This window comes from Xylaria bambusicola (genome assembly GCF_022495145.1).
Source record: "Xylaria bambusicola strain CBS 139988 unplaced genomic scaffold F5B22scaffold_116, whole genome shotgun sequence".
In the NCBI taxonomy this organism is placed as follows: domain Eukaryota; kingdom Fungi; phylum Ascomycota; class Sordariomycetes; order Xylariales; family Xylariaceae; genus Xylaria; species Xylaria bambusicola.
In genome coordinates this window covers 14,744-27,328 of record NW_025953669.1, presented here as the reverse complement: position 1 = coordinate 27,328, position 12,585 = coordinate 14,744, and the positions used below count along the sequence as shown (strand labels likewise).

The following is a 12,585-nucleotide window of genomic DNA, read 5'->3' as shown; positions in this document are numbered from 1 at the left end:
TATAAAATTAAATAATTTAATTATAATAGCTTTATTTATTATATTTATAATAGGTTTATTAATTAAATAAAAGGTAAAAAATAAAGTTTAATATATTTTTAATATTATTATAATAAAAAAGAAAAGTTAAAAAGGAAAATATATAATAATTTAAAACTATAATTTTTATAATTAATTAAAAGAAAATATAAAAGTTTAAAAAGCTTTATAAGGTTTTTAAAGGTTAATTTATAACTATTTTAAAATAAAGTTATTAAGTTTAATAATTTAATATAATATAAATTAATAATAAAATAAATAAAAAAATATATATATTATTTTATAAAAAGAATTAAAATATAATATAAAATAAATAATATATTTTTTTTAAAAACTTAAAACTTATAAATTATAGGTTATTTATAATTTATACTTTAATAAAAATATTAATTATTAAAAGAAATAATTATAGGAATATATATAAATAATATAAAAATAAAGGGGGAAAAAAGGATACTTATATTTATATAAAATAATAAATATATAATATATTATAACTATTATATATTATAATATTTTAATTTTAAAAGCTTTATATTATAAATAATAATTTAAAAATAATATTAATAGGATTTTTACCTTTTATAGTATTTTATTTTAAAGAATTTAATATTATTTTTAATTATAATTTTAATAGCTATAAATAATTTAACTTTTAAAAAGTTTTACTTTATTTATTTTATTTTAATAAATATCCTTTAAAATATTACTTTTATACTATTTAATATAATTATATAACTTACTTTAAAGGGAGCTACCCTTTAAAGGGAATTAATTAAAATTTATAGCATTAATTAGTATAAAGATCGAAAGGGAGTGTTAGAAAGGGAAGGCGGTAATACTTGCGTTTTACATATTGGAATACTGGGAATCTATATATAAGACCTTTATCTAGCCAGATAACTGTATTGTAACTTAAACTTCTAGATAATCTAATGGAATTATATGTACTACTCTTGACATGTTGGTGAGGGGGTGGACGGGCGCGGGGACAGCTGACAGCCTACTTGGGTAAGAGGTATATAGAGTGAGCGAGCAGAGCAAAGTAGAACCCCCCATTCTTGACATCTCTCAACTGCCCATATAGCTGTGTTCCACTTCCAAGAAACAGTCATGGCATCTCCCAAAGCGAGCCCCAGGATCGTCGAGCTAGCTGCCAAGATTAGTGCTTCCGTTGCGGAGTTGCAAGAGCTATTGTCAGCCCAGGGAGTGCCCTCACCGTCCTTTGATGAGGATTCCCCAGAACGTCTGCCTCCTAGCGCATTTCATCTGCAAGATGCTGTTCTTGACGCGACGGCCGAGTTCCATGAGTTACTAATGCACCCAATCCCGCTCACGTTCAAGTACATCAATGACCGTGAGGTGAGTTTGCTAGTGAATAATTATTAGGTGAAAGGTAGGTGCTTACCATAGGGCGAAGAATCACTCACATCGGGACCGCAGATCTCGATCTTCAGAATGTCTTGACTGAAAGCCTCACGACCAATATCCAGGTCATCTACATCCGCTCGGATTCTCATAACATCATTTGCCTGGCTCAAATATTAGTTCGGTCATTATCTTCAAGAAATTTCTTTTTTTTTTTTACTAACCTCTGCAAAGATGACAGCAAGCTTATCGTTGTCGAGAGTTGGTAAATCACGGCGGAAGGCGAGCAGTTCGGCCTTCAGAGCCTCGTCTACATCAGGTCGGGGAATAATGGAAATCGATACGCCCTCCTTAACCTCCCTCCGACAGGTGATCTGGGTTGCATATCGCGTACACAACTTTGCGCCACGAGGAAAGGCGAATCCTGTCAAGCTCTCCAAAACGGAGCTTTTCCCGGAGGACTGGTCACCAACGACGACAAGCTGCGGCGAAGTTAGCAAATCACAATGTAAATAAGATTAATTGATGGTATGAGACACACCTGAGGCAGAGGAATGATTGCGCCAACATTCAACTCTCGCAGTTTGTCAATCTTGGTGAGAACCGCCTGGTTTCCCAAACCAGATTCCATCGTGGTCATGACTGTAGAATGGCTGTGGACTGTTTCCGTATGGTAATAGTTTGAATGCTTTCGATCCTGACGGTGAAAGACTTGTCGGCTGACTTCAGATATGGTGGCCAGGCTGTGATTTATAAGATATCTAGAATGTAAATTCGTCCCTCTCAGACTTTGTGATGTATTAGCCATGGAAAGTCTCACCCACTGCATGATGTCAGGCTATAATGAGTCATAGTGCAGACGCGTCTGCGCTGAACAGGCACGTTCTGTTTGAAGGTTCCCGACTCGCCGTTTAGAGACACTCAATCAGTGGAGATTTTCTCACTCCGATCGTCTGATGGGATGCAAGAAGGGTAAATGCAGATGGGGACTGAAGACTCTCATGTTCCACGATGGCCATTCCGTCAGCCGATATGACACGGATCATGATTGTAGAAAACCCTCACAATTTTCTATGCCAAGCGTTGCAAACGAGTATTCACTACCGTGTCTAGCTTGTGGAGCCATACTGAAACCCTCAGCTGAAAAGTTTGCTGACCGTCATTTCGTATCTGCGATTGTGTTTGTTCCAATATCAGCGCTGCTCCCTAGGATCAAGGCAGATGGGAAGCAAGTTCCATGTTATCTGCCTTTGAGCATTCGTTGCATGTAGCTTTCCGACTGGGCTGATCCTAGAAGCTCGCTGTGTATAGCCGTGGCCTAGCTATGAAGGTTTTGGGGCCTTCGTGCAACAACAAACGAATTGCTGTTCTCACACCGGCAGGTCTACTGGATCCAAGTGAGTCAACTGGTCATTGGGGAACAAGTTTTCTGTAGAGAATCTCAGTACTCTGAAGAGCATATTCGCTTGTTGCTTATTTCCTTTCGTTTCAGCTTACATCCAAGTATAGTAGCATAAAATAAGATGGCTTTTAATGCACCAGCGTAGGGCGTGTCTAGAACCATCTCATTGCAGATCTTTGAGCTTCTCTGCATCGATTATGACTGTGCCCGTTGGGACTCCATTACACAAATGGCCGTCGTGCTAAAAGCTCTATGACAGCTCATATCCGATTCGCCTTTCAGAGTTCCATCTTTTTGCAGCCGTACTGCATGCTTCCTTCCCCGCGCCTCCATGTTAAAGACGGTGTGACTACGCTAATGGTGGAAGAGACAGACATATCGACTTGGCCAATACCAAGACCAGGGAAGTATCCGGCTCGGCAACAATATCTCCAATAGGTAATCGCATAACGTATCCTAAAAGGCATCTTCGCTGAATTGCATCAAGCAGCACCCGGTTAGATGCTGAAGGTAATTTCCAGATAAATTTGCTTTCAACTAGCGAAGCGTGGGGGCGGGGGCGGGGGCGGGGGCGGGGAAAGGCATACCGGTATCACATGCATGTACTCTGTCCTCTTGAGGCACTCTTTAACATAGTCACATAGTATTTGAGACATGGCAGAACGCTCAACCATATTTCGTTTGATGATTTGGATCAGGCTGCCTTTGAAGGCGCGTTTGACTTGTGATATTTTGTCCCATGTAGCTACTACTAGATCCGATCCCGCAGACCCAGAGACTAGAGGACCCATATCTGCAGTGCAAGCCCCTTTTGTGGCAGTTCGGACTACGTACCGTGTGCCAACCTCCCACCTTCAAAATCCAAGTATGGATGTGCTCCTTTTACTGCCACTGTGTGCTGGTCTTAGAGGTGATGAATCGGACAAGGCGACATATGCACGCCAACTTGCCGTGTTGCGCTGAAAACATGAAGTTTTTGGGCATGCAAACGGAGTGTGATGTCGTGTAATGGACGCGTGTTGTCCTGATTACTAACATCTTTACAGCCAAGGCATTTAGCGTTTGTGCCATTGCTTAACATTGAGTTTATCCTGACACAGCCGTTGGTTATCCAAATCTGTCTTGGGGCTTTGTATCATATTATCAGTGAGGCAGCAGTATCGGATCCCTACATTGCTTATTTTGCTCTACTCATTTTCTGATTCAAACGAAAGTGTATTTGAGCTGGTACCTTCGATAATTAATGGCTCACTTGGAATGTCCAGCCAGGATATCATACTCTCGGGTATTCTTCCATTTGTGTACGCTGCCGATCCTCGACAGTGTAGTGTTCAGGCCGGCATCGAGGAAGGTTCTGGAATAGCAAGCTAAAAGCATGTATTCGGAGAAACTTAATGAGACGGAAACATTTTCTTTCTTTTCACCGGTGCTAAATGAGACGCATTTCTAGCCCGTGCTGGACACCTACGGTCTGTCCCAGTTCGTCTCCAGTTAGCCTTCTAGCCAAACGGGTGCTTTCCTTTGTCGCTCGCCTCCTTGTGCTAGGACCCGAGTGGTAGTAGATCTAGCAAAATAATCGAAGCCAGGAGAATTGGTTTCGTAAATATACTGGCCGAGAGAGACTTCAGTAGGCTAGGCAGCGACGGCTGCAAGTCTAGTTCCAACTTCCAGGCTATTCAAAGTATAAGTACCCTTCAGTGTTACTCCGTTGGAACTACCCCCAACAATCATTGGCACTTGATATTCCAACACTTGGCCCTTCTTACCCAATCTTGGATACTCTCAGATACACCTTTCTACTATTTTCCCTTTCCTTTATTGTTCACCTTGGTGACTTTCTACAGAGCAACATTGAAGATGAGCATCAATCCTCGAAACTGTGCAAGTGCGAGTCGAAGCATCTCGCCACCCTCGTGGTCTATGATAAACGAGTTCGACATAGATGAAGAAGCCTCGATGACGGGCGAAAGCTCTGTTCGCAATGGAGAACTTGACACAGAAACTGCTGCCATCGAGGGGTGCAATAAGAGTCTAGCCAGCCCTCCTATCGGAAAGCGGCCTGAGAATTGGACCATGGCTGTCTCTATGGGCTTGAAGATTCTCGTAGCGGAAGCTAAGGGGATGGCATCGAAGCCGGTGATCAAATACATAAAGAGATAGTATGCTCCCGCCCTGTCGAACAAGATATAAGTACACTACTAACTTTTACTCTCAGTCTGAACGGGACTAAGCTTATATTTGTTGTCGGCCAGTCTGGGACGGGGAAATCTACTTTTCTCCGTGAAATTAGTGGCATGGATCTTCAAATTGGGAAGACTAGAAACTCAGGTTTGTATTGACTTCCCTACTTACTCAACCTAGGTAGCTGACTTGAGCTGTTGAAGGGACAAAGAATTACGAAGTTTGCCCTGCCGTCATTGACGGTGAGCAATATTTGTTCATTGATACTCCGGGCTTTGGTGCTGCCGATATGGATGATATGGATTGCTTCTGCGACATCATCGCGTGTCTAGAAGTCCTAGGTCCTTTCGTTACTGTCGCTGGCCTGATCTTTGTGACTGGTGGTAACCAGGAGAGGCTGACTCAACAAGAACTGAAGACCATACACTGGATCAAATGTTTCTGTGGCCCCCAGTTTTATAGATACATTACTATCATGACAAGCAAGTGGGATAAGATCAGCGAGGATGACTTTGAGGAGGGGTGGAACAGCATGCTCAGCATGTTGGAAATGAATCCAAGCTTTGCCGAGATCCTCAATCCCCCAGTGACTTCTAGGCACACCTCGAACCACGATTTTGAGGGTGGCCGTGTCTACCACCATGGCATTGTTGTGAACAAGGACCATCCGAGCGTTCCATTGAATCGTCTCAGCCTCCGCCACCATGGAAAAGAAAGAGCAGATATAGCTGTCACCATGATCAGGAATCACTACAAAACGGCCCCAGGCGTGAAGCTTCAGATAATCCATGAGATGGGCAACAACATCTCTTGGTACAATACAGAGGCCGCAAAGGTTCTTAAGCACAATCCAAATGACATCAAGCTCCACGTCCACAACGATATTCTTCAAGTCTTTGCGAGGAGCGAGGGGCATAATCTCACTGACCAAAGTGGGCATGACTCGCTCCAGTCGGCTGCTAGCACTCAAAATCTCACAAGCCAGCTTCCATGTGCCGGAGTATCGAAGGCAGGGACGCAATGTTGTCAGCCGGCGTTGGATAATCAGCTGAAGGAGGCTGGGGAGCAGAACCAGCCGTGGCTTAGTAAGGTTGGGACCTGGCTGAGAATCGCAAGGGACGTAGCCCTGTTCTTTTTTCCAAGAGTCGCAGGCCGCGGGTAAAGTCATATAGCAAGCGACGGGCCAGTCCTAGGGGAGTACCAGGAATTCGCACTCGAGGGCTTTGGATTGTTGACGCGATAGTACAACATAGTCGTTTAGGAGCTAGCAATATTACGGGAAGGCGATAGGTATTTACAGGCTGTGCCCTTCTCGAGGAGGAAATACAGCTTAGGCAATGAACTGTCGTGATTTTAATCTCCGAAAGAAAAGCAATAGTAACGTGAGCATCAATCCTGCCGCGGTCCATCAGTGGAAGAATATCACGGGCAACGGCACCCTGCCCAGGCGCATGATGTGGATTCTGCTTGACTGCAACGATGCCCATACGAACAGCAAGAAGATGCAGGAATCTCTAAGAGAGCTAGAGAAAGAATGTATAGATCAGGGTGTTGAGAAGTAACGAGTGAAATTACTATATGATAATCATGCGGAGACTTTGTCCATTCTTATGTCACTCATGTTCTCAATCATCTGATAACTACCCTTCCCGCTAATTGACTGTGCCTTTTTGAGGGAGGCGCTGTTAAATGTATCAATTCCTCCGAAACGGATATTTTCCATATTATTGCCAGTCCTGGGGGAATATCAGTCCTTGTGATGTCTCCTATCACGCAAGAGTAGGCGCATTTTTGGAATGTCAGGCAGAAAGAATGTGTAGGATTTGTACTCCACATTGTAGCCAAAAGGGATCGAGAGCTACCCTGGACAATGCCATTATGCGGTCATCGCGCTCGCGCACTAAAGCATCCTCGGCCCCGCCGATCAAGCTGCCCCTCACTAAACCTACCTTGTACTAGTGGCTCGGCAATCGAAACGCAAGATCTAGGTACTCGGTAGGGTGAAGCTCTGGCGAAGACATGGGAAGCCTTCATTCGCAAGGGACTATGACAAGAGCTCTTATAGAGGGCATGGAACTTAGTCATATTCCATAATGATCTACTAGGGATCTCTAGGGCCTTGGTTTCTCTCCTTCTTTAAAGTGGGAGAATCCTTGTGCTATTATTATTGCTCATTCTGGCCTTCATTGGAAAGCTTTACCCTAACAGCCACACCCTCCCAACTAAACTGGAAGGTAAGGTGAAGCTTGAGCAGTTCTACTCAAATACCCCCCCAAAGTCTATAAAACTGGTCTGGCTTCTGATTAGACCAGGAAAAATCTGCAAGACTTCCATTGGTCAGACTCTATAGGGCGGCGGGCTTAGCAGTCTAAAATTTTAGCAAGCTTCCGTAAAGCTTTTTATTTTAGTGAGAGTTAACCTGGCACTACAGTGACTTATACAATCTAGGACTCCCTTGCCGGTTTGGTTCCTTTGCACACAACAATCTGACCCTGTGACTCTGTATATCCAATCGCTTATAGCATCACTTCCGTCAAGGATATGGTAGGCTATAGGTGGCCTAGACGGTCTTGGCAGGCTTGGCCGTATGACAGGGACGATAGATATTTTCGGTGTACGGCTGGACCCTGCAGTTCTTCAAGTGTTGCTCGTATGATTTGGGATAGTGTCTTACGGCAGCAAGACATGCTATGCTCTCAGAAGAATCTAATACAAAATTTTCTCTACGGGGCCCGGGATCCAATCTCCAACGTTATTCCATGCCGACCTCCTCGACCCATTGCCGCGATAGTAACCGAAAGTATCGGTACAGTCTCTTCCTTAAGCATCATATGAAGTCTATCCCTCATTGCTCACAGCAATAATATCCTCCCTGTTATCAAACAGCAGCATGCCTATATCTAAATGAGCATTGTACTACGCCTAACAAGCAGGTGTCTATCAAACCAATTATCGTATGCATCCTACTTGACAATTCAGTATTATGCAGCAAAGGCTTCAGATACTAAGTGATTGTTGATCTTGTGGCTGGAAATTGCTGTCCATGTGATTGATTCGTTTAAGTTCCAAATTGCCATTAGAACTGCCAGTCTTCTCTCGGTACCAATGTTTGTATTAGACACCCTAGACCAGGCAATCCCTGTAGTTGGCATCCGTAGCAATCGCCTAGCTAGTCGCAACAACAACTTTACTATGAACCCAATCGGGATCTATTCGGGGTTATTGTCGAGTCAAAGACCAGTATGATCTGAATCATCTCATACGATGTACTGGCCGGTATGATCTCACGCCGGTGGCATGGCTAGTATGAACCCGATTATACCGCCATTTGGCCGTATGATAGGCGCGATGACGAGCTGTATTACTTACAGGTATTGATTGCAACATCTAGGATAATGACAATCAATTCTCAGGCGATGTGTCAGCTTATGTCTTAATCATCATATCTCGAAAGACGCTTTAAATTTCTGTTGAAAAAATTGACTCTAAAATTTATAACTCATTTTGACGTACCATTGGCCTGATGCCGAGCTGTATTACTTGCAGGTATTAGTTGCAACATACTTGTCTGAACATCTAAGATGATGACAATCAATTATCAGGAGATGTGTCAGCTTATATCTTAATCATCACATCTCGAAAGACACTTGAAATTGCTATAGAATAGATTAACTCTGTATTATCTAATCCGTTTAAACATGCTAGCGGCAAGCGAAACTTGGCGAGTAAAACGTACTAAAAACAGATCACGATGGCCTCAATGGTAAGCACACGTACATCATGATATGCATAGAGAATTACACTAAAAATCTCGTAATGTCTGATGTTCTGTTCGAATACATGTAATGGAGTGGCGGAAAGGGGATATCTAATGTAGGACTTCGACTATATAAAGCCCTCGTTCCCTTCTCGTTTAACTCACGACGATCAACACCATCCAACAACCACTTGTCTCAGTAATTCCACCGCAACTCGCAATCATAGCATATTTCTCCAAGATGCAGTTTCAGCTCTCTTCGCTACCTATCCTTGCGCTAGTGGCTTCTGTCCACATCGCGCCGGCTGCCGCAGCAAGCCCCGGGCTCTATCTCTGCCAGAACTGGGGCTTCAACGAGCAGCCTAACTACTGCAACCACTACACTGAGCCTTGGGGTAAATGCAGTAAGTGCCTTGGCTCCGTTTTGAGACGGTCAATCGTACCAGACTATGTGCTGAATGGGAATATAGCAACTATCACCGACCGCTTTCCGACTGACGCACGTGGCGTCTCGTCTGCTGGACCTGATCCTGGAAATTGGTGCACGTTGTACGAGTAAGTACTGTAGCGACAGCGCCTCGAGGTGGGAGGCTACAAGACGGCTGCTGACGAGGGCTTAGGAACGAACACTGCACTGGAGCGGAGTTGCAGCTATATTACCCCGGGTTTGCTGACTTGACAGTGGTGGGATGGAATGATCGGGCCAAAAGCTTCAATTGTGCGGCAATTTAGGCAGGGTATCGATGGGGAAAGCTTGGGGCTTGAGAGCACTGGAAGGAAGATCGGGTTGAAAGGGAGGCTGAACTACCTATATGCAAATTTTCTTTGTTATAGATGTCCGCTCTCTGCGCCGTACCTTCTATCATAGGGTGCTCTTCAGCTCCAGGTATGGTTCTCCTCAGACCTTTACTATGATGGGGTTCGAAGCAACTTACACGACGCTCTTGGATGTTAGCTGCGATGGAGTGATTAGGTATTATAGAGAATAAATTTTGCTTTGGATCTTTTGCAGTCAAGTTATGGATCTAACAGTAAGATTGTGTACCCTTTTTAGTAAATATTGCCAGCATTTACAACCTATATTTAGCACTGACCATTCTTGTAGTTATCTCGATATTTAAAACATCTTTACTTTCGTAGGTACTCCTTCTTAACTGCCCTATAGTGCTAGAAGATGCGGTCATGTTTGCCCAAACTCTTCGCAGATGTAATAGCTTTACGAAAAAGCCAGTAGTACCATCTGTTAAAAGTAGTACATATGATCCCATTAGATTATCTAGAAGTCTAAGTTACAATATAGTTATTTAACTAAATAAAGGTCTTATATATAGATTCCTAGTATTTTAATATATAGAACGTAAGTATTACTACCTTCCCTTTTTAATATTTTCTTTCGATCCTTATATTAATTAATACTATAAATCTTAATTAACTTCTTTTAAAGAGTAGCTTCCTTTAAGGTAAGTTATATAGTTATATTAAATAATATAAGGGTAATGTTTTAAAGGATACCTATTAAAATAAAATGGATAAAGTAAAATTCTTTAAAAGTTAAATTATTTATAACTATTAAAATAATAATTAAAAGTAATGTTAAATTTTTTAAAATAGGATATTATAAAGAATAAAAGTTCTATTAATATTACTTTTAAATTATTATTTATAATATAAAGCTTTTAAAATTAGAATATTATAATATATAATAGTTATAATATATTATATATTTATTATTTTATATAAATATAAATATTCTTTTTTCCCCTTTTTATTTTTATATTATTTATATATATTCCTATAATTATTTCCTTTAATAATTAATACTTTTATTAAAGTATAAATTATAAATAGCTTATAATTTATAGCTTTTAAGTTTTTAAAAAGAATATATTACCTATTTTGTATTATATTTTAATTCTTTTTATAAAATAATATATATATTTCTTTTACCTATTTTATTATTAATTTATATTATATTAAATTATTAAACTTATTAATTTTATTTTAAAATAGTTATAAGTTAACCTTTAAAAACCTTATAAGGCTTTTTTAACTTTTATACCTTTTTTTAATTAATTATAAAGGTTATAGTTTTAAATTATTATATACTTTCCTTTTTAACTTTTTTCCTTTATTATAATAATATTAAAAGTATATTAAACTTTATCTTTTACCTTTTATTTAATTAATAAACCTATTATAAGTATAATAAATAAAGCTATTATAATTAAATTGTTTAATTTTATAGCTAATTAAAATTCCTTTAAGGTAACCTTTATTATTATATTATTATATTAATTACTTTTATAATGTTTTAAATATTATTAATATTAAAAAGCTTTAATAAAAGATATAAAATATAAATAAATATATATTTTATTATTTATAAATAAAGCTAATTTAAAGTAATTTTAAAAAGTTAATAGCTTACCGTTATTATATTATTAAAGGTATCTTTTAAAAGTTAGTTTTATTATATTTAAATATATAAATATTTAAAAGATTTAATTTAAGTTAATTAATAATATTTATTATTTTATTTTTTAAAATATTATTTTAAAATACTTTATAATTTTATTTTAAACTTTTTTTAAGTTATTATTAATAATTTTTTTTAAACTTATATTTATTTTATAGCTTAACTTTTAATAATTTAAATTTTATATTTTTAAATTATAAGGATAATTTTTATATTATTTATTATTATTAAAGGATATAATAATAAAAATATTTTAATTTAAATTAATTTTAATATAGGATTTTTATTTAACTTTATATATAAACTATTTTAACTTTATTATTTATTTTAAGCTTAATAATTTTTTAAACTTTTTAAAGGCTAGCTTTAATAATACTTTTATTAGCCTATTTATTATTTAATTAATAGTTAAAATATATTTAAAATTAACTTTTTTAATAATAATTTATTTTTAATACTATTAATTTTAAATTAATATATATTTCCTTTTATTATATAATAATAAGTTATATAAAGTTAAAATTACTTTTTAATTATTATTATAAATAATTATAAATATATTATTTAAATTAATATTTAGTTTAATTAATAGTTTTTATATTTAAATAATTTCTTTAATAATTTAAGTTTACCCTTTTTATTATACTATAATATCCTAAGGCCCCTAGAATATATATACTTTATATATATTATATACCCTTCCTATATATACTTTAAAGGAGATTTTTCCCTTTTTTAAGGTTTAGTTTTATTAAATACCTATTATAAGATTAAAAAGATTTATAACATTATACCTAACCTTTAAAATTTAACCTACCTATAATAATTTTAAAGCTTCCCTTTAAGGTTACCTATAACATTATTAATTATAATATACCTACATATAAATAAATAATTAAAGCTAACGTTCTTTTAGGAAATTTAAATTAAAAAGAGTTTTTAACGATAGCTTAACGCATTTCCCACTTGACCTGGCCACCCCCCTAGCCTATACAAATAACGTCGGTGCGCTAATCACGTGATAATTTAATAACTTCACGAATATTGGTCGTATAAAATAATAAAGTATACCATTAGATTCGTAATAAAGAGAGCTATTTAACAGTACCCTTTATTAGTTTATACGACTTATATCCGCTGAGTTATTAAGCAATACGCTAAAGTAAGCGTTAAATTAATCCTTGCTTAGCGCCCCTTTAACGTATTGCTTAATATCTCGCTTAATAAATTTTATAAAAAATAGTAAAAAATACCATTGGATCTCCCTTTAACTAACGGATCTAAAGGTACTAATTATTAAATCGTACGATTAGTATTTGTAAAGTTATTAAAGATTGAAATAATGGGGTTTTATATAGGTTA

General features: G+C 37.6%; 3 protein-coding genes across 3 annotated transcripts; 2 read left to right on the top strand and 1 right to left on the bottom strand.

Annotated features, from left to right (window-relative positions):
• Nucleotides 1–1,514: 1,514 nt before the first annotated feature.
• F5B22DRAFT_58990 (P-loop containing nucleoside triphosphate hydrolase protein) lies at nucleotides 1,515–2,244 on the bottom strand. Its single transcript, XM_047973772.1, has 3 exons — nucleotides 2,228–2,244; nucleotides 1,949–2,150; nucleotides 1,515–1,889 (listed from the first exon to the last, which is right to left on the bottom strand). Exons 2-3 carry the CDS (start codon nucleotides 2,045–2,047, stop codon nucleotides 1,602–1,604), a joined length of 387 nt encoding a protein of 128 aa, XP_047824630.1. The 5' UTR covers nucleotides 2,048–2,150; nucleotides 2,228–2,244; the 3' UTR covers nucleotides 1,515–1,601.
• A 1,975-nt stretch (nucleotides 2,245–4,219) lies between these two features.
• F5B22DRAFT_59044 (P-loop containing nucleoside triphosphate hydrolase protein) lies at nucleotides 4,220–6,416 on the top strand. The gene is made up of 3 exons (XM_047973805.1): nucleotides 4,220–4,968; nucleotides 5,025–5,137; nucleotides 5,194–6,416. Exons 1-3 carry the CDS (start codon nucleotides 4,667–4,669, stop codon nucleotides 6,150–6,152), a joined length of 1,374 nt encoding a protein of 457 aa, XP_047824629.1. The 5' UTR covers nucleotides 4,220–4,666; the 3' UTR covers nucleotides 6,153–6,416.
• Nucleotides 6,417–8,599: 2,183 nt separating this feature from the next.
• F5B22DRAFT_632213 (uncharacterized protein) lies at nucleotides 8,600–9,758 on the top strand. Its single transcript, XM_047976670.1, has 3 exons — nucleotides 8,600–9,151; nucleotides 9,218–9,302; nucleotides 9,368–9,758. Exons 1-3 carry the CDS (start codon nucleotides 8,989–8,991, stop codon nucleotides 9,477–9,479), a joined length of 360 nt encoding a protein of 119 aa, XP_047824628.1. The 5' UTR covers nucleotides 8,600–8,988; the 3' UTR covers nucleotides 9,480–9,758.
• Nucleotides 9,759–12,585: the final 2,827 nt, after the last annotated feature.

Bases quoted from the DNA above. Each gene is read 5' to 3' on its own strand.
- F5B22DRAFT_58990 (XM_047973772.1), bottom strand. From the start codon at position 2,047: ATGACCACGATGGAATCTGGTTTGGGAAACCAGGCGGTTCTCACCAAG. The intron at 1,890-1,948 runs GTGTGTCTCATA...ACTTCGCCGCAG, and splicing joins CAATCATTCCTCTGCCTCAG to CTTGTCGTCGTTGGTGACCA.
- F5B22DRAFT_59044 (XM_047973805.1), top strand. From the start codon at position 4,667: ATGAGCATCAATCCTCGAAACTGTGCAAGTGCGAGTCGAAGCATCTCG. The intron at 4,969-5,024 runs GTATGCTCCCGC...TTTTACTCTCAG, and splicing joins ATCAAATACATAAAGAGATA to TCTGAACGGGACTAAGCTTA. The intron at 5,138-5,193 runs GTTTGTATTGAC...GAGCTGTTGAAG, and splicing joins TGGGAAGACTAGAAACTCAG to GGACAAAGAATTACGAAGTT.
- F5B22DRAFT_632213 (XM_047976670.1), top strand. From the start codon at position 8,989: ATGCAGTTTCAGCTCTCTTCGCTACCTATCCTTGCGCTAGTGGCTTCT. The intron at 9,152-9,217 runs GTAAGTGCCTTG...ATGGGAATATAG, and splicing joins TGAGCCTTGGGGTAAATGCA to CAACTATCACCGACCGCTTT. The intron at 9,303-9,367 runs GTAAGTACTGTA...ACGAGGGCTTAG, and splicing joins AATTGGTGCACGTTGTACGA to GAACGAACACTGCACTGGAG.